This window comes from Trichosurus vulpecula, chromosome 7 (genome assembly GCF_011100635.1).
Source record: "Trichosurus vulpecula isolate mTriVul1 chromosome 7, mTriVul1.pri, whole genome shotgun sequence".
In the NCBI taxonomy this organism is placed as follows: Eukaryota; Metazoa; Chordata; class Mammalia; order Diprotodontia; family Phalangeridae; genus Trichosurus; species Trichosurus vulpecula.
In genome coordinates this window covers 98,185,205-98,207,654 of record NC_050579.1, presented here as the reverse complement: position 1 = coordinate 98,207,654, position 22,450 = coordinate 98,185,205, and the positions used below count along the sequence as shown (strand labels likewise).

General features: G+C 36.5%; 1 protein-coding gene across 7 annotated transcripts in view; it reads left to right on the top strand.

The window, feature by feature from the left end:
- Positions 1-22,450, top strand: part of ARID1B (AT-rich interaction domain 1B) — a 563,165-nt gene that overhangs the window by 462,889 nt on the left and 77,826 nt on the right. For all 7 annotated transcript variants that reach the window (XM_036766234.1, XM_036766229.1, XM_036766233.1 and 4 more), the window contains one exon: positions 13,873-14,052. In XM_036766234.1, coding sequence (XP_036622129.1) covers positions 13,873-14,052 — 180 coding nt within the window. The remainder of the gene's footprint in view (positions 1-13,872; positions 14,053-22,450) is intronic.

Genomic DNA, 22,450 nt, shown 5'->3' with positions numbered 1-22,450 from the left:
GTTGTGTGGGTTAGGGAATTTCAAAGGGAACTGTGCTTATCATTTGTTGATTTAAAAAGAAAACAAATAACAAAAATCAACCCAAACATAGCATTGTTGCTGTTGAAGACACCCGATCTTCAATCATCTGTTAGTCATCTAACATTTCAGATCAATGATGAAACTGATCTTTCATTCATTCATGCATGCATGCATTCCAGAAATACTTATTGAATGCCAACTATGTGCTGAGCCACTAAAAGAAAACACATAAAAATTGAACCTCTTGTGTTAAAATGTGATTTAACCCATTGTACCTCTGTAATTAACCTTTCTTCCCTTTGCTTAGAGAAGTAAATCAATGCAGAGAAATTTCCTTTTACTACGTTTAGTATTCCATGGAATCCCCCTGAAAAAGTCCACATTTCTAAAAATTCATTGTTAAAAATCTTGTAGTTTGATTGACAAGGTAGGATCAGAGCTATTATGATGCTGAATGTTAAAGTAAGCAGTCTGAAAAATCATGTTTACATGCTGAAAGTATTTTACTCTTTATTCCTTGACTATTCAGCACCCTGATGGGATTTCTTATGTTTGTCAGCCTAAGGCTATCCACCCCCTGCTCGGGAATATTGTATTAGGAATTTTACCCAAATACGTGTGTGTATGTATATATGCATACACATACATACACACACATATATAGATAGACAGATGTAGATATATGTATGTATATATAAGCTTCTGAGTGAATCTGCAATTGGGTATGTTTCTGTTTGCGAAGGTATGTGTGCTGGATGCATAAGAGGGAGAGAGTAGCTTAAGAGATGACTTTTGTATTATGACCTATTTTCATTGGTCATATATATTTGCATTTGTTTGTCTATCAAATTTGATTCATCATTTAAAAATATTATTTTATTCTATCTTCAGCACTAGAATGGGATGGGGGGGGAGGTGATTCTCTAAATTACCTGAACCTTCAGAACTTGTTACAAGGTTTGGGGATTTTTTTCACCGCCTTTAATGTCATCAGTGTAGCGATTAGCCATTTTTCCCCCGAACATGGAAAACTATACACATATACCATAAACTAAATTATAAAGATAAGTTTATATATCGAGCACACACAATTGCTGTCAAGAGTAAAATTAGAAAAACTAAAAAGATACTTCTTAACCAGTTTACTGCTATCTTGTGTTAAAAGGAGAGAGAAGATTATCTTTTATAAAGGTAGGTAAAAAGCCAAAATTCAGGTTTATTGACATTATAATGTTTTGTTTTGTTTTTTACTCCTCTCAAGTGTTAGCTTAAATGAGAGCAATTAATGATCTTACACTAGACCACTATTTAGGGAAAACACTTGAAGAAGGTTTATTTATTAGGGCAAATGTATAGGGGTCAGAATTAATTTTTTTGAAAACCCGCTAATTGTTTTCCCCTTTTAATTTTCACAGTGGTGTGTAGTTAAATATTCATAGTAATGCTGATGGTATGCTAAAGGTCTGAAACAGATCAGGAGTCTCAAAATCAACACAGGTTATTTAACCCTTTTCATCTAATGTACCATCAGGGACTTGCTCAGTGAATTCCCATAGTACTAGAATAATTAGAAGATAGTAATGAGGATTTAATTAGTCCTTGAGATATGCTGAAATAGGACCACTGAGAACTTTTCCATTTGGACATGGTTTGCACGCAGAATTGATGCCATTGCAATTCTATGATGTACTGCAAAATGTATTCTGTTGCTGGAGGCGGTACTGGGGCACCATTCTGTGCCTGTCAGATCTACATGGAAAGAACCCAGGATGAAATCTTCCAAGACTCCTGAACAGCAGCCAACCTACTCCTCAGCTGAGCCTGCCTTTCTACAACAGGCTCCCACCTCTTACCTCTTACTCCTGTCATAATACATAATTGTCATCAAATTAAGCAGGAATGTTTGGGGCTTTGTTTCTCCTATACCTGATTAGAGAGAAGCCACATCCTATATAGACTACTATGGTTGCCAAATAATGTGGTATATGTGAGACTAATATTTTGTTGAGTTATTTTTCAGTTGTGTCCAACTCTTTATGACCCGATTTGGGGTTTTCCTGGCAAAGGTACTAGAGTGGTTTGCCATTTCCTTCTCCAGCTCATTTTACATATGAGGAAACTGAGGCAGACAGGGTGAAGTGACTTTCCCAAGGGTCACAGAGCTAGTAAGTATCTGAGGCCACATTTGAACTCAGGAAGATGAGTCTCTGACTCCAGGCCTGGCACCCTTTCCACTGTGCCACCCAGCTGCCTTGTTGAGAATAGTATTACATGCTGATTAGTTGCAAGAGCATAGGTAAACAAGTTGTATGGGTGGTGGTGGGTTTTGTTTTTTTTTTTTTTTAAGCTAGATTTTTTTTACTATACGCTTGACTCCTGTGCATCAATAGCATCACAGCAACCTAGCCCTTACATAGAAGTGAGTTGTCAGAGAGTGATAGTTATCAGTGGCTACACTGTAGTAAATTTAAATGTCATTTTGGCAATAGAAATGATATCTGCCAAAAGAGTGTAACAAATGGGTTGTGTGCAAGCATTTTAGACATTCCCTTTGTAAGCCATTAAAGGAAGGAAAAAAAATTATTCAAAATAATTTGAATGCCTGTACCATAAATGTCTGTTATTTCATTCTTATTAGCTTGCTTGTAATTTGGCATTGTAGACTATCAAGTTTCTTTATCCCTCATGTCTCTGTATTATTTAAACCCTGTCCCAGACCTGTAATGACCATATTCTTTCTTTGCTATTAACAAGGCCGCCCTTAGCTTGCTTCTCGAAATCTGAATGAAATTTCTTCCCAAAATTTTTAATTGAATTCTACTTTTTAATAACTGCCATCAACCTTAAATCTTTTTTTTTCACTCAAAGAAGCAGAAATACTAAAGATAATCCCATTATAAAAGAGGGATATAGTAACTAGAGCATGGGCGTTTGTGTAGATACCTGGGTTTGAATCCCGAGATAGACACTTAACTGTGTTTCTATGGTCGGATTACTTAATCTCTCAACATTAATTTCCCCTTCTGCAAAATGGGAATGCTACCCCCCCACACATACACATATATACACACATATATGTACACATATGATAATGAAACATATATGTATATATGATAATATCCATAGTACTTTGTTCAGTGGATTGTTGTTAAAGATCATGTCAGATAGCGTATATGAAAGGACTTTTCAAATGTTCAAGAATTATAAAAGCTAATTAATACTATTATAACAGAAATTACCATTTTCCCAAAACTAAAAAAAAATTTCACTTTGGTGAGTTGAATTTCATTCAAAGCAGCCAAATAAAAATTACTCACATCATTAAAGTTCTTGAGGTTGCTATATCAGTTATACCTCTTAAGGCTGAGTCAGTCTTGGTTTGCTTGATGGCAGCATAAAATGTATCTCTCTCTTAAACAACTGGCAAGATCCTGAACTTGTACCAGGTTCAAGTCACAGTTTCTGACCTCAGTCTTTCACAAACACAGTTGTCCAACTAAGTTATACATCTGATTAGTACAATTCAAGTGACATTGTTGAAAAAGGGTTGAGTTTGAATCCTGGCTTTGCCAGTTAGACTGTTCTATGACTTTGGTGCAAGTTGCAAGGTATCTGATCCAGCCCTAAATCTGCAGTCCTGGGAGAACCTATGTAAGCAGAAGAGAAACTACAGGAGATCTTGAGAAAAAAGAGGTTACAAACCAACATAAGGGGATCAGGAAAGGCTATCCATACAGTGTAGCCCCTGCATTCAACCTTAAAGGAAGCAAAGAATTCTAAGAAGTGGAGGGAAGAAGAAAATGAATTCCAGCCTGTGCAAAGGCAAGGAATGAGGAGATTGAATTTCAGGTTTGAGACATGAGTTGGCCAGTTTGCCTGGAATGCAGAGTACATGAAGGGAGGTACTGTGAAATGTCTTGGAAAATAGGCCCAGATCACATTGGGATGGAAAATTGTTTTCTGTTTTCAAATGAAAAACAAGAATTTGTATTTTCTCCTATCAAGAGGAGGCAGCTACTAAAATGTTTTAGCTGGAAAAAGCATGGTTAGACCAGTGCTTGAGGAAGAATTGTTTTGATAACTGTGTGGAGGAAGGATTAGAGAGGGGAAAGACAATTAGCAGAGATGCCAATAGTAGCTTCATTCTGAGGCTTATAGAAAAAATGATCCATAAAAATGCTTTCCCCCAGCCACCTGTTAGCTTTGCCAATAGCTTGAGCATCTGATATCACCTTGAAAAAGACCCATCCATACTCTCTGACCTTCATGTGTAAAATAAGGATTAGGGAGATGGAAGTGCTATGCAAAGCACTTAAAGCACTGTATAAATGTTAGCTATTCCTATTATTGCTAGCTGTTGTTATTGTGATAATAGTCTAATGAGAAAATTATTAAATGTTTTAACTTTTTTGTTGGGTAGAGCACCAAGCCTGGAGTCAGAAATTACAGGGCAAATTACTTAACTCTGATTACCTCAAAAACAAACAAACAAACAAAAACAATAAGAATAAAGGGTTGTCCTGAAGGTACTTTTAATCAATATCTTCATTGATCTCTAACTAAAATTTAGCATTTCCTTCACTTATGATTTTTTTTAAAACTTATCCCGAGAAAGGAATCCATAGACTTTACCAAACTGTTAAAAGAGGACCATGACACACAAAATGGATAAGAACTCTGAACTGAAAGGAATGATTACATCAATTACAGCGTAGTTTTAGAAAGATATCTCATGTCATTACTTTTTGTTCAACAGTCATTTGAACCAAGGGTTAACAAAGTGTTGCTAAATAAAGGTTGCTTTAATTAGTATATTAGATTCATTTGTAATCAGCGCTTTATGTTAATGGAAATGCTTGACTGGTGACTTTTTTTTTTTAATTAGATTAACAAATGTCCCCTACATTCTTATTTACATTTGCTTCACAAATACTTTCTCAATCAGTAGTACAAGGGGTTAACTTTAGTCCAGCCTTATCTAATTATCACATTTTCCCAATTAATTGTGTCCAAAGTAGTGCAATCTTCTGGTATTTCGAACAATCTGTATATAATTTTTCTTTTTTATGAATACTCCTTGAAAGAGGAACTATAACCCTCGATTTCCTTTCAAATTCAATTTCTAGGGAAGTCATCTGCCTTCTAAATATATGAAGGAAATGATTTTTTGCCTTATCCCCATTTATTATTTTTATTAGTTGACATTTTCTTGTTCTATCATGTCGTTTATGAAGCTGAAATGCTACTTAGCTAACTTTTCAAAATTCTATCAAAGCTCTCATTAGAGGAGTAAGGTACCTAATGAAAATATCATTATGGGTTTTCATTTAGCTTTATATAAAGTATACTCAACTTTTATTTGTGAGGAATAGCAATAAGCAGCAGGTACAAAAGTTGTCCATCAAAATGTTCTACTAGAAAGAGGCAGCACTGATGAAGTCTTTCTTTCTGCTTCTGCTGCTAATGTGACCTTTTACAAATTATTTTACCTTTCCAGTTCTCAGTTTCTTCCTCTGTCAAAAGATAAGGTTGGGCTAGAGGTTCTCTACTATCCCTTCAAGCTCTAAATCTGGGTTTCTAAGGATGGATTGGGGGCCACATGGAAAGTTGTTTGTTTCTACCAGTTCACAGGTCCACAGAAACATTCGTCTCTGCCCTGAGTATGGAGCTTAGAATTAGCATCACACCAAACTTAGACAATTTGCATAAGGAAAGGTTGGATATTTTGTCCCCAACTGCCATCTGGGTAATCAGTCAGATCCCTCCCTTGATTCCAATTTATTAATGATAGATGATGTGAATTTCTATGCTAGTCAGTAGCTAAGGGGGCCTTGTGGGGGAGGATGGGGAAAACCTGAGATATTGCCGCATCTCTCTCTATATATGGGGTGCTGGAGGATCAGGAAAAGAAGTGGGAACAGTTCAGCCCGTTAACCTAATAGCACAGCTGGTGGAACACTGGGGGGTCTGGGTTAAAGGCTTGAATGAGTCATTAGTTTCTGTCTTCCTCAAAGCAATTGATGTTGTGAAGAGAAACAGGCAGACAAATAAACACTGAACATATTAAAATGTAACAGCAATATTTTCTTAATTCCATTTTCTCCTCCAATATCAACCTGGCAGCTCTTTCTAAAGAGCAGTATCTCTAACTTGCCTTTCTAGTCAGACACCCTCTGCTTAGGTGGTGTTGTGTGTGACCATCATTTCACACATGTGGCGAAACATCTTTTGTTGAACTGGCGTGAAGAAACAAGGCAGTCGTTCTGTGAGTTTTAACAGATGCCAACATGAAAATAAATTTTACTTGTGCCAAAGGGAAAATGTGCTCTGCTTTTTGGTGGCTCAGGGAACCTTGAGTGTTTTATTGGTACCCTGACAGTGCTCAGCTCTTTGCTTGCTAAAGAGGCATTTTTCATGAAATTCCATTTTTGTGCTCCATGGTAGTTGAGTATTTGGAGATCTCTGTCTTCTTTCTCAGTTTCTACCCTCTTTCTTTTTCCTATTTCACTTATTAATGATTCAGGCTTTGTGTTTAAGTCCCCCCCTCCCTTTTTTCCCACCATGTTTTGAGATTCACCAACACTAGGCAGTATTTGGTGGTCTGTCAGAAATGCAAAAGAGATGTCTTATTGGGGGCCAGTAACCAAGTAATTGCCCATTTTAATTCCATGATTCTCTGAGGTTTCTTGGCTTTGCCAAGAATTATTCTTCTGATTTGGCTATGAAATCTGTTTCATAATGCTGCTACCTTTTAATTAGTGCATTTTCAAAAAAATATCCTATTAAATTTTAACCTGATAATCATTTTGGAGATAAAAATCATTGTGTGGTTCATTATACTTTTCTCTCTAAAGGATTTTCGCCTTCCTTCGTCATCATTCCCCACCCCCCTCCAAAAGCCCGTGTGCATGTATATGTGAGCTCACAGGTAAATAACAGTAGTCACATTTATATAATAATAATAATGATGATACAGTATATATTTCATTTAACATGTTATAATATATAACATTGTTGTTGTTCAGTCTTGTCTAACTCTTTGTGATTCTGTGGACCATACTGTCCATGAGATTTTCTTGACAAAGATACTGGAGTGGTTTGACATTTCCTTCCCCAATGGATCAAGGCAAACAGAAGTTAAGTTACTTGCCCAGGATCACACAATTAGTAAGTACCTGAGGATGATTTGAACTCAGGTCTTCCTGACTCCAGGCCTAGGGCACTATCCACTGAGTCATCTAGACACCCCCAATATATAACTTAATAAATATAGTACAGTAATCAATTAATATAACACCTACCATATCCTAAGCTCTGTGTTATGCACTTTTACAAATACTATGTCATTTGAGCCTTACAACAACCGTGGGAGGTAGGTGCTATCATGTCCTCTTTTTACAGACAAGGCAGAGTTAAGTGACTTAACTCAGGGTCACATGGCTCCTGTGTGTCTTAGAAGAGATTGGAACTCAGCTGGTTCTGACTCCCTGCCCAGTGCGCTATCCACTGCACCTCCTAAGTGCTCATACAAACATTAATAATAATATAAATAAAATCAATAGTATCTACTTCCCAGGGTGGTGCCACATTTTAAAGTCTTAAAGCACTATCAAAACGGTCATTGTTATTATCCTCGACCCCTGGGAACACTATAGAGAGGTTTGTGCAAGCACTGAATAGAAATAGTACCAGCTGGCCCTTCTTCCCCTGCTTAGACCAACAGTACTTAGAACCCATACCATGAAACTTCTTGAAAGGAAAGGAAAACTTTAAAAAATGAAAACATACTTCTTTTTTGTTACTTATGTGTCATTTCTAATTTTTGCTTTGTTGTTTCTTTCTTTAAACATTTGCATATTAAAGCAGAGATTTCCTGTAATAAAATGAGAATTAGGAAATAAGAAAGAAATTTGGGATGTAGATTTCATTTAGCTTCGTCAGCGATTACAGTATAACCTTAGGTGAGTCATTATTCTTTAGCAAACCAGGATGAGAATATTGAAGATTGATGCATCTGGCCGACAATGGTAACAGACCATGACTCATGGGTGCACAGTTCCCCACAATCTGTCTCACTTTTAATGTGAGTAACTGGAAGAAAGTTCAGATATGGAGGAAGAATCATAGGATTACAGTGACACTTCCCATACCTGTCACTGTCAATAAATGGGGTCACTCACATTAGTATATTTTTCCAGATGATTAAAGTTTGCTTATTTACATGCCATATCTTTAGAATTATTTTAACAAATTTTTTAAATCTTTAAGAAACGGATCACATTTTGCTGCCTTCTTGAACAGAGTTATGTTTGACATAATTGGACTCTTAATGTTATATGGGTTAATCTAAAGGAGGGGAAGGGAAGAAAGAAGGAGGAGAGAATTTCAAGCACAGAATTTTTTTTAAAAAATGAATGTATTTGTCTTTATATGTGATTGGGGAAAAATAAGATATTTTTAAAAATATTACATAGGTTATCATTAAAAAGTATTAGTTATTGTATATAATACAAGAATGACCCTAAGGATCATTGAGGTCTTCAGAACTATTTGCATCTATATTAAATGGGCACTGAATGTTGTGCTTATTGAGTTCTTGTGCAAGGTTTTTAAAAGTTTTTCAGTCTTTTCACCTCCCACTTTTTGTTGTCATTATCCCTGCACAGGGATAATGGTTGCCTCCTTGACCCACTAATCTGCTGTTTCTAATTTGCTTTGATCCAACATAAAAAATAACCAAACTTTTAGAATTTTTTCTAATACGGATGTGTACATTCTAATTAAAAGACTATGGAGCTGTGCTATAAGGGACATGCATGAGCTTTGTTTTCGTGATTCTGTATTTGTATTAGTTCTCACCGGTATTTCTTAAAGCTAAGGTTGACATCTAAATGACCTCTAGACAATAACATCTTGGTGACTATATATTACCTAATATTCATCTATATGATTTGTCGATTTTTTCTATTTGTTTTGTGTAAAATTTTGCATATATTACTGATTTCTTTCACCCCACCCCCACTGCATACACACATTGCATGCTCACATGCACACACACAAATATGTATACACAAACATAACTCCATTATCCCCTAACACATTGCTCTGTAGAACACAAAGAAGTAATGGTTTTTACTTCTGATTTTGAAGTCTCAGCTATGAATCTCTTAGCCCAATTTTTTAAATCTAAGATAGATGTATATATGTATATAATCTTAACTTTTTTTCAGCTTACCAAGATGTTTCTTCTCAGCAATCCTATAAAATAGGTAATATGAGTACTGTGTCAACTCACTTCGTTCAAGCATTTCCTGAGATACCCACTTGATATCCATTCAGTTCTTTACCTACCTGGCGATTGAAACAAGTCTTTGAATCATGTTGTATTCTATGCATGACGATAAACTGTTAGACTACAGCGAAGCACACTGAAGAGAGAAGCAATATGGCTCTTTATTTGTGTATGCTAATTTTTTACATATATATACAGCTTGAAAATTATGCTTAATGCACCTGAAATAGTTGTTTTTTAAACTTTCTGAAAATATAAGTTGCCTTCACTTTATGAATTAGATGTGTTTCTTGAAGTGTATGTGTAAACTGAAGGTGGCATTTAAGAGTTCATTGTAGTGAAACCTTTTATAAGGTGAACAAATCACACCCTTGTACAAGCCCATCCCCAATCATTGATTTTGTGAGTTTGGATTTTTGCACATGGGACAATTTTTTCTTTTCAGTTGTTTTTAATGGAGCATACCTGTGTAATATATTATGGTCTTTAACGTGTATACATTTTGCATTCCTGTCTACAGTACTTAGAAAGGCTTGCTATTTTTTTTTAACCATTTTTGAGTTTCGCTTACTAGAAAGTTTTGCTTTTATAAAAAAAAATCAGATGGTTTATAATTAAGGAAAAATCTTCACACCTTTTTAAAATACAGCTGGATTCTCACAGCTGTCAGTCTGTCTATTCAGAAGCCATGGAACAAGCTGATATTTTACAACAGCTTTCTAAATGAAACAAACAGTGCCACACAAGCAACTGGCACATCAGTGGAGATAGAAAAATCTGTTTTCAAATTTTATTTTCAGAAATCATTTTAAGGAAGAAAAAGAACTTTCAAGTTTTGCATATTAGTAAAACTTAAAGACATCAGAAAACAACCTCAGGATATGCACACACACGTGCACACACAAACACAGAACTCTAACCATGATAATTAATCTTATTTAATCTGTATAAGATGCTTAAGATAAAAGGAATACCTTTTCCCAAAGAAATCCAGGTACTATTTTTCATTTTAATTAATTTATATATGTCTGAAAAAGACAGTTTTTTAAGCTTCCCTTTATTTATAAATAAGGGACACTAAAATGGTCATATATTCTTTACCTTTGGTAGAAATAATTTCTTTTTCAGTTTGTGTTTCTCATGGTGTGGTTATATTAGCAGAGATAGGATTTTGAAAATGTTAATTTTAGCAAAGCCTTCTGCCACTATAAATGATTTGAATAAAATGTAATCGTAGTTGGATGTTATTTGTGATATTCTAACTACAACAACAATGATGATGTTAACTTTTATATAGTACTTTAATGTCCGGAGAGTGCTTTATAACTCTCATCTCTTTTTATGCTCTAAACTACCCTGGGAAATTTGTGCTGTTATTGTCCCCATTTTACAGAAGAGGAGACTGACTGAAGAGTTGAGTGACTTTACTAGTGTCAAATATCAAGGAAGTAAGTGAACCAACCTTTGAACTTAGGTCTTCCAGACTCCAGGTCCCATCCACATCTGTCCACTCAAAAACAAATACATATATGTACACATACATGATATGGTATATAGAGCTAGGGCTTGGACCTATGATTTAATTTTTTTTTTTGCAAGGCAATTGGGGGTTAAGTGACTTGCCCAGGGTCACACAGCTAATATGTGGCAAGTGTCTGAGGCCAGATTTGAACTCAGGTCCTCCTGACTCCAAGGCCTGTACTCTGTGTGTTGCGCTGCCTACACCTAGGTGTCCCTGATTTCATCCTTATAGGTGGGTAAAGTACTTCCTCTCCTAATACCAGTTGGCACCTTCTCATACTTTGTGTACATTCGGTATACACCTGTGAATGGGTGTGTTTTCTTCCTTATTAGAATGTAACCCCCGTATTCTCACTGCCTGGTACTCCTCAGTGCTTAATAAATGCTTTTTGATTCATTGATTTCTTTGAATATGAATCTGAAATCTCCCCTGTTTGCCAAGTACCAGATCTGCTCTTCAAACTGCTTGGTGGCTATTTCCTCCCAAAACCTCAAACTGAACATGCTCAGAACTGGTCATCCTTTATCCCTAAAACTTGTTCATCCTGATTTTCCAATGGCTATTAATAGCACTATCAGTATTTCTGGTGCCAGAATAATAGGTCATGTGTGCTAACACTTTGAAGTTTGCAAAATGCTTTCTTCCAACAGTCCCTTGAGCAGTTAGGACAGTATAAGTGTTAATACCATTTTATGGATCAGGGAACTGAGCCTCTGGTAAGTTTTTATTCATACACAACTAGTAAGTGATAGAGACAGGACCCAAACCTCAGCTTCTGGATTCTTAGCCTGTCGCCCTTTCTTTCTTTTTTCTTCTATTCTAGCATTTATTTTACTTTTTAAATTTTTAGTTCCAAATTCTCCCTATTCCTCCTGCTCCCTCCCACTGCCATTGAGAAGACAATTAACATATCAGTTATACATGTGAAATCACACACAACATGTTTGTATTAGCCATATTTTTTTTGAAAAGTAAAGAAAGTAAAATATATATATGTATCAGTTTTCTTTCTCTGGAGTTGCATAGCACTTTTTTTTATCATGAGTCCTCTGAAATTATCTTGGACCATATTATTGATCACAGTAGCCCAGTCTTTCACAGTTGTCTTACAACATTGCTGTTACTGTGCACAGTGATTTTCCTATTCTTATTACACTTCGAATTAGTTCATATAGGTCTTGCTGTGTTTTTTTCTGGAACCCCCCCCCATCATTTTTTATAGCACAGTAGTATTCCATAACAATCATATGTAGCAACCTGTTTACCTGTTCCCTAATCGATGCACATCCCATCAATTCCCAATTGTTTCCTATAGGTATATGTGTAAATTTGGTCCTTTTCCTTTTACCTCTTTGGGATACAAATCAGTAGTACTATTGCTGGCTCAAAGGGTATGCACAGTTTTATAGACTTTGGGCATAGTTCCTAATTGTTCTCCAGAATGGTTGGACCAGTTCACTACTCCACTAGCATTTCATTAGTGTACCTATTCTCCATCCTCTCCAGCTTTTGTCATTTCTGATAAAGGTGAGGTGTTATTTTAATTTTTCTTGCTCTAATCCATAGTGATTTAGAGCATTTTTTTCAGATAACTTTAAATAGCTTTGATTTTTTTCTTCTAAAACCCACCTTTTTGTATCCTTTGACCATTTATCAACTGGGGAATAGTTCTTATTTTTATAAATTTGACTTATTTCTCTACCCAGTATATATTTGAGAAATTAGGCTTTTATCAGAGAAACTTCCTGTACAAAAAATATTTTTGATATTACTTCATTATCTGTCTTAACTTTTCCCTGATTATCTCTTTTAATTAGGTCTATTTTTGTTTTTGCTTTGTCTGAGATGGTAATTGCCACTCATGTCTTTTTTGTTCTTGTTCAGCCGAAGCATATTAGATTCTACTCCAGCCCTTTATTTTAACTCTGTGTGTGTCTTTCTGTTTCAAGTGTGATTCTTGTATACAAAATCTTGTTGGGTTCTGGTTTCTAATAAGTCCTGCTATCTGCTTCCATTTTATGGGAGCACTCATCCCATTTTGCTGCCTTTTCTAATACAACCATGTAATTTAGAACTAGAAAGGGCAAACATAAGAGGCATTGCTAATGAAGTAATAAAAGATAGCACTGAGAGTTTTGTGCCAGTCAGCTTTAACTAAAATACCTGGGGAAATGTTAGAACAAATCATCAGTTTGCTGACACTGGGAAGAACATAAGGTTTTATGGAAAAGCAAATAATATCAGGACAATTTAATTTCATTTTCTATTACAAGTCTTGTTAATGAGGGAAAAGAAATATATGTAATATATCTGAACTTGAGTAAAGCTTTTGAATCAGTCCTACGTGATTATTTCATTAATAAGCTGTTTTAGTGCCAAATTGAATGATACAGACAGCAAATGCGATGGGGTTTGGGGAAGATCATTGTGGACTAGAATGTTCCTGCAAAAAGGAGCATTTGAGCAATGCTTTGGAAGATAAGAATGGCTTCAGGTAGGAGATCTGGGTAGAAATCATGCATAAGTAAAATGGTTGCAGAAGAAATAAGTATGGTGTGTCTGTGGGACATTGAAGAAGAAAGAAGGGATATTCAGGGGACTTAGAAAATTCTTCTTCCAAGAAGCAATTTTATTCCTGGCAGTTTTTTGTCAGAGCTTCAGATATAATGAAATGTTGATTGATTTAGATTTCCTGCTGTTCATTTGTCCTTATCTACAATGCACTGACCTATAAAAGAATTTTCCCTCTTCTTCTGGGGCAGCCATTAGATTCACCCCCAGAGTTTAGGATTTGAGTCTGTCTTGGGTAGTGTTAGATGACCCTCTACTAAGTCTCGGTTATCTCCTAGTCCAGGAGATTTCCAAGCAAAAAAAAAAAAAAAAAAGGTGGTTGAAGTTTGTCCTTGGCACATTCTCAGGTTTTAAGAATCATAAATCATAAAGAGGAAAAGTTCATGCCTAATTCAAGAATTACATTTTATATGTGAAAGCTTTATTCTATGTTGATTTATATTTTTTATACTCATTTTCCTTATAGGTTTCATGACAGGCACACAAAGGAACCCTCAGATGTCTCAATATGGGCCTCAACAAACTGGACCATCTATGTCACCTCATCCTTCCCCTGGAGGACAGATCCATCCTGGAATCACTAGCTTTCAACAGAGTAACTCCAGTGGGGCTTATGGTCCTCAGATGAGCCAATATGGACCACAAGGTAAAAAAAAATTTTTAAAGTAGTATTTATATACATGTGTGTGTGTGTGTACACACACACACACACACACACACACACACATCATCATCATCATCATCATCATGCCCCCCCAAACTATTGATATAAAACTCCTAAATGATCTTATTGTTAAATGTCCTTTAGAAATATCATATTTTATTAAATTGTTTTTATGTTAAATTTGGAGGAATGTGAGATTTTTCATTGGTCCAAAATTAAGTGTTAAGAGCAGAAAGAGAGAGCAGAAATTATTTTGGATAGATCTTCAAAAACTTTTTTTCATATCATAGATTCAGAATAGAGACCATCTAGTTCAGTCCTCTTGTTTTACAGATGGAGAAAGTATGGCCCAGAGAGGTTAAGTGATTTGCTCAAGGTTACACAGCTAGTAAGTATATAAATATGGAATTGTTCTTGGGATATAACAGACACAGGTCCAGCTCCCAAATAGTTTTTAATTTTATTGTTCAGGTCTAGGTTACTTTCTCCTCCTACCAGTACTTATACATTCTTTTTTTTCCATGTTATCCAAGAAAAGCCACACCCTCATATTCCTTTTTAATCTTGTGGTAGATGTTTTCATGAGTTTCTGACCTTCATAGAAAAATGAGACATTCATATCAGTGATTCTTTCATACCTTTCAGGGGACAAACTGAAGGATGTTGTAGGAAAATAAAGTCCAAAAACACAAATTCTCCTGCGCTTGAGATATCTCAGGAACAGATGGGTCATAGGTTTAGAGGTTGACAGGATCTTAGAGACTGTACCATCCAGTGTTCTCATTTTAGAAATGAGAGGTTATGATGGCATATACCAATTATCCTTGTTACTAGGCGATGCTAAGGCTTGTCGATTGCTTGAATTTAGTAGTTCTCAAATGCAGCAGTGATGACCGTTGGGTGTCCATACTAAGTACTAACATGGGACATCTCCTATTATCAGGGGGCCACCAGGCTGTGTAAGGAGGGGAAAACTAGCCTAGGTCTGAGAAAGTGTAGCCAGACACTGCTTTCATTTCAATCAGTATTGGTGTCAGACCTGTGAATTTCTGCTGTACTTCCAGCCTGGGTGACTAGGGAAACCTACATCTGAAAAAAAGAGGACTAAAACCAGGACTGAATCAGTAGCTTACCCTTGCATGTATAGCTACCAAATGACGAAGACAAAGCTTGAACTGAGGTTCTCTGATTCCACTGTACCAGATTCCCTGAGCTTCCATACGTGCATTTGAAAATCAGGTCACTGAGGTTTGGGAGAATTTGTGTTTTTAAAGTTACTTTATAGACTTCTGAAATCATTACCTATGTATAAACCTATGTATTTGTTTACCTATACCTATGTATAGCTATACCCTTTGTTTATAATACCTATGTATTTGTTTACATCAGACATTGAAAGGTACTTTGCAGAAGGATAACCTGACTCATTTTCCATAGTTAACTAAATTCTTCTGAAAATACTGGGTACATACTATTTCAACAACTGGGCTAGCAGCTGTTGTGGGGGTGAAAGACTAACACAAGCCCAACAACAAAAGTGCTGCCAGCACAGGTTCCTTGGATCTGCTTTACTAAGGAAAGCAACTTTAAGGGGTTAACAATCTTATTTCAATCCAGCATACAAATATCATTCACTTAGTTCAGGGGGAAAAGCCAGCACCCTGAACTTCAGAACAAATACAAACAAATTACAAACATACATTAGAAACAGACCAAATACAATTCATAGTTACCAAGAAACCAACATCTGAGTTCAGGAGCTGGGGAGCTCATAACAATGGCTGGCCCAGAGTCAGGCGCCACTCCTCCTCTGGCTCAGACCCCCAAGCAAATAGCTCTGCTCTCTCTTTTTATACACTCTTTAGCCGTCATCAAACATCATCTGAGCGACCAGAACTTAGGCTCCTACTATTGGCTCTGGTCTTAGCGACTCCCCTTAGGACCCTGAGGGCTTCACGCCCACATAGGCTTAGCACCTAGTAGATAGGAGTTTAGGCCTGGGGCTTTGCACCTAGTAAGGCTCAAGTAAAGACAATTAATTTATCGTTCTAAAACAGTAAAAAAAGTCCCAACTTAATTGATATTACCCATACCAAATCGAGATGATCGGGATGGGATAGGGAGTTCATAGATAGTCTTTACAATCTTTATAACAGGATTTTTTGATTATGTTGAAGACTTACTGTGTACCACACTATTTTCATGGACATTGTTATGTAGAGATTTATTGAGTCATTTTAATGACTGTGATATAAAGGAAAGATTTAAAGGTAAGGAACCTGGGTTTGATTGTTCTTTTTCCTACCTTTGTGACCTTAGGTAATTCATTTGACTTTTTTCAGTCTCATTTGCCTCATCTGCGAAACAAAGAGGAAACATGAGATGATTCCTAAGGTCATTTATCACCCTAAATCCTGTTAAACACTAATTTTGAGTTCTATAAATCTAACTGTTTTTTTATCTTACTGACTAGAGGCCATCAATCCATAAAGTTAGGCATAGTGGTCTGAATACTTATAATATTTCCTCTTTTTTAAAATATGTTCCTGTCTGACCATAAGAACAATGAACAATGCTGCAGAAAGATACTATAGTAACATTAAAATTTTAAATAGCATAGTAGAAAATCAATAATTTTCTTATATTGAGTTTCAGAGTTCTTCCCTATCTTTGTTAAAGAAATTATCTATTGAATTCCATTTCATGAGTCATGAAAATCTGCCTGGGAAAACAAAACTTCCTGGTGGGACAAATGGGTAAAAGTATTATTTTGAAAGGACTACTCAAATGCTAATAGATTTTAGTCTATTTTTTTTTGCTGTCTTGAAAAAAAGATAATAGATAAGCTGGGAGTTAGAACTCTCAATTGCTTATCAACAGATTCCCTGATATTTTGCTCCAGAGCTTTTCACTCCAGCTAACCAAAAGAATTCTCTCTCCCCTGAAAACTCACAGCATATCCTTTGTACCTTTCTTGCAAAACATAATGCCATCTACCTTGCATTATGGCTCTTAGCATACATGTTTTATCTCACCTACTAGATTGTAAACTTCAGAGCAGAGGAATGGGTCTGTTTCATCTTTGTGTGGTAGGTTTTATGTTGGCTGAATGACTGAAATTAATAAACTTGGCTATTCCTTACTTAACATTTTTTACAGGTCATTGATTCCCTTTCCTCTGTTTGGACTATAAATTCTCACATTTTTATGTATTATGAAGCAGTCTGTAGAGTTTATAACAGTATAGAAGATCATATTACTCTAAAGATCATTTCTTTTCACAGATTTTTTTAAAGGTATGTGCCCTGTTTTGTATCTGTTTAATCGGCTCCTACTCACATTGGACTGGATGTATTCTGTCCATCAAGTACCCTGCCACAATCCTTTCTGAGGAAAGCATGAGCACTCTCTATGTCAATCACATAGAGACACTTGGTGAAGATGTGGCGCTACCTTGTGCTGTGACTGACTCAGGGTTTATCCATTTATTGTCATGCCTTCTTTTGGAAACACTGTTCTTTACACAATATCTCCAAAAAGTGATCATCCATCTTTTGTTTCAGTACCACAAATGACAAGAAATTGACTGCCTCATAGAGCGTCCTGTTCCATTTATCTTTCCTCCACCTCGGGTACCCTCCCTTCCCCTTAGCCCTTTTCCCCAGGCTAAATATTTCCTTCAACTGATTCTTATAGAACATGGTTTCAAGTTTGTTCAACATCTTGGTTACTCATCTCTAGGTACACTCCAGTAAACTATATTTCTCTTTAAGGTTTGGTACCCAGAACTGAATCAAGTACTCCAGTGATCTTGCTTGTAATTAGACTATCTTCTCCCTCACCTAGACACTTTAATTCCACTATTACAGCCTCAGATAATTTAGTCTTTTCAATAATTAGGTCATGCTATTGACATATTGACCCTAAAGTCTACAAAAGCCTTCAACCCCTTTTCACATGAGCTACTGTCTAGTCATATTTCCTCCATCTTGTACCTGTGTAATCGATTTTTTTTAACATAAGTACCAGACCCGCTTAGATCTTTTTGTATCCCAGTTTTTTCATTCATTCTGTTATCCATTCCTTCCTGCTTTGTGTTACTCACAAATACTAAAAGAATGCCATCACCGCCTTTTTCCAAACTATTTACAAAAATGTCAAACAGCATATTGGGCACTTTTCACCCTGCAGCTTAACAAATTCAGGCTATTAAGGTAATAGTCAGTGCTTAAGAACAGTGATTTAATAAATGTTGCTGTAGATCAAAACACGTGCAGAAGCTCCCCTAATCCGCTCTCCCAAGTAGTAGAACTTAGGCCCTTTTGTTTAGTCAGCTTTTATTTTTAATAGTAGAATCCGTTTTGGAGGTCTAAAGCATTCCAATTGATTTCACTCCAAAAGAATAATAGGTTTGTTGCATGATACCAGTAACTCATTCTGAATAACTTCCTGAAGATGATGTAACTATGAAATTCATGATTTTGGAATGCTAGAGTGGGTATTTAGTCATTTTTAAAAGTCGTAAATGGTATCAAATACTTTTATTAACCATTAAGTTATTAAACACTTATGTAGCAGATTAATAAATGAAAACATCTATTATGCACTTATTGTGTACTAAGCCCTGGGGATACAAATATAAAAATTAGAGTGCCTATCAAGGGACTCACTCACACTGAAGTTGTCAAAGGGACAACACATACAAGAAAAATCAGTTTCTGGGCATGTGGAAAGATCTGGATGTTCTAAGCGTCTAGTTGTGGGGTGGGTGGCAAGGTCTATGGGTCTTTGGGTTACATCAGTAGCACAGTGCCAGGAATCTAGGGAATAGAGAGGCAGGGCAGATGGTAAGGACCATGGATTAGGCCAGTGGTCCTTCATCTCCCTGGGATGAATAGAGTTAGGGATTCCATCCATGCCATGTGAGCAGTCAAGCAATTTTGCATGAGTTTTGTAGAAAGTGTCAAAGGAAGAAGTGAGCCACCATGGTAATGGTCTTGCCACCTCCTGGCTGTCCACTCAAATGGTTTCTTAAGATCTATCTTTAAGCCATTAAAATATTTGTCATACCAAGTAGTTCATTATTTGATTGTCTTATTCTTCATATTATATAACAGTAGAATCTCAGAAGTGACCTCAGAAATTACCTAATCCAACTCCCACCTAAAGAGAAACTTCATTGGCCGCATCCAAAACAAGTGATCTTTTAAAAAACAAAACAAAACAAAAAACACCTCCTATGTGCTAGGCATTGTCCTAAGTGCTGGGGATACAAATAAGAAGAAAGAAAGACAGTGCCTACCCTCAGGAAGCTTATAGTCTAATGGGAGAAAACAACACAAAAAAGGAGGCTGAAAGGGGAGAAAAGGAGAAAATGGTAGCAGCTTCTTCTTCCATCTAGAATCCCAGATTCCTTCCAGGTAACCTAAAATGGCCCGGTTTCAAGTCCTGTCACCAGCCAGTTTGGATGTCTTCCATATTTTCCTAAAAAATAAATCACCCCAAACTACACATAATCCACCAGATATGGTCGGGTAGGAAAAGGGAGTGTATTGGAACAATAACTTCCCTTTTCTTCATATTCTTCTTCCTAAGACTGTGTTAGCCTTTCAGCTACCTTGTCACACTGTTGACTCACATTAAGCTAGGTCACACAGTGGAATGCCAGGCATGGAGGCAGAAAGACCCGACTTCATATCATGCCTCAGATACTTACTAGCTCTGTGACCTTGAATAGGTCACTTAACCTCTCTCAGGTTCATCTTTCTCATCTGAAAAAAATGGGAATGATAATACCACCTGCTTCGCAGGGTTGTTGTGAGAATCGGATGAACTAACTTCATGTGAAACACTTTGCAAACCCATTAATACTGTTATAATTATTATTATACTACTAATACCTCCGGGTCTTTCTCGTGTGCAGTGTTATTTGGCTGCATTCCCCACCCCTTCGATTGCAAAATTGATATTTTTACATTTGGGTCTAGGATTTTGTGTTTATCCCTATTTAATTTCATCTTATTAGATTCTGCCTATCTAGCCCATTGGGATTTTTTTGTAACCTAATTCTGTTTAATACTATGAGCCCATGAGCCAACATGTTAGTAGTTGCTGCAAGTTTCTTGGCATTTGAAGATTTTATAAGCATTCTATTTATGTCTTTATCTAAGTAATTGACCAAATGTTGATTAGAACAGGACTAAGGACAGAGCCATACAATCCTCTTGGTTTCATTGCTTCATTAATCACCACTCTTGGGGTCCTGTTCATCTGGTTTCAAATCCACCAACTTGTACAATCATCTATATCATGCATTTCCACTTATACCTAAGGGTTGTCTTAATGATAAATGACTTTTACTCGCAATTATTTATCCTTCTATTTATTTTGACAATGATCCTTACATCACTGTGAGGTAAGTGTGGTGGCTAGTATTGTCCCCTTGTTACATGTTACATAAGGTTCAAAGAAGTGATTTGCCTGTGTCCATGTAACTAGTAAGTTTCAGATACAGGACTTTCCATTATATCATCCTCCCTCTTGATGTAGAAGATATGCCGTGAAATCAGAAGCCTTTGGTTAGGTCAAGATATTCCCTGTGCTACCATTTTTTTAAACCTCATAAAAGCAAATGAGCTTATATATTGGCATGACATGGTCTTGATAAGACAAAACTGGCTCATATTGATCACTAGTTCACTTCCTAAAACCTTCAAGCCACCTCTTTGAGGCAGCTGAGGTGGTGCTTTGTATAGCCCTGAGCCTGGAATCAGGAAGACCTGAGTTCAGATATGGCCTCAGACACTTACCACCCATGTGACCCTGGACAAGTCACTTAACCTTTTTTGCCTCAGTTTCCTCAACTGTAAAAAGGAGATGATAATGGCACCTATCTCCCTGGGTTGTTGTGAGGAGCAAATAAGATATCTGTAAAGCACTTAGCATAGTGCCCATCACATAATGGGTGCTATTTCCCCGATAATTAATATTGATAAAAAATTGCAATACTGAAATTTTTCCAGGAATTGAAATCAAGATCATTAGCCTTTAGTTTGAACCAACCTATTTTCTTTCCCTTTTGGGAGTGAGTACTGTTTGTCTGACCAGCGCAGCTAGACTCCTTCATTTACTCTGCATGACTTTCAGAGATCATCTCAGTCAGTCCGTCAGACTCAGTCCATCTACTGGTTCTTTCTGTGCCTGGTGATATAGTTCTTTCAAGCCTGGTGACTCAAAATTCATTGATAGTACCTGTGGGCAGTCTTAGTATCTCTTCTTATCAGCAGCTCCTTTTGTTAACTAAGTTGCCTCTATCCTTCTCTGTTGGAAGTTGATTCTCTCCTTTTCAGCAAAAACAAAAGCAAAGTAAGAGTTGAAGAATTCTGCCCCCACCCCCAAGTCTTGATTGTTATCATCTTCTTGGCCCCACCCTAGATATTTTTGGTCCTTTTTGTTGTCCTTAGCATTCATCACCATTTTCTGTGCCTTCTGTCTATCAGTATTGCTTTAACCATGCCCTTCCAACTTTTTTCATCCTCATTTATTTTCCTTTTTTTTTTTTTACCTTTGTAGGTGTAATTTTTTTTTAACCTTCTATGTTAGTTGATACAAATTTAACAATCCTGTTCAAAAAGGGAAATTTCTGGCCTTCATCTTAGACATCTTTATATCTTCCTTGAGAGCCTGTCACTATACCTTCAAACCCGGAGGCATTCAAATCTTGATTGAATAAATAAATCTATGCAAAAACTAACAAGCATTTAATAAATGCTTACTATGTGTCAGATGCTGTGCCCAGTATGGGGGATTCAAATCAAAAGCCAAAACAGTCCCTGCCTTCAAGGAGCATACAATTTTGTGGGGGATGCAAATTATATCTATATCTAGATAGATAGATGAATGGAAGAATGGATAGAAATAAATGATAGAAAGATGTATATATCCATAAAATTGAGGCATGGGTGATAAATACCCAGTAGATGGAAAGTAACCTTTAAAGGGAACTAATAGGTGAGGGAACCAGGAAAGACCTCTGTAGGAGGTAGTTGGCTCTTAAAAGGAAGCCATTCTAAGAGGTAGAGTGGAGAAGGGAAAACATCCCAGAAATAGAGGTGAGGGAGAACCACAGTCACTGTAATGTATGGGGTTGGGAAATAGAATAGTGTTTGTCAAGAACAGAGAGGACAGTTTGATTGGATTGTAGAGCCTGTGGAAAAGAGCAGTATATAAAAAATGAGGAATATGGGAAAGGTCCACATTGTGAAGCACTTTAAATGGCAAAGAGAAGTGTTTGTGTTTAATCTCAGTGGTAACAGGGAATTTATAAAGTGTGGGAGAAGGGGGCCAGGGCTGTGGAGAATGAACTGGACCTGAAATGTTA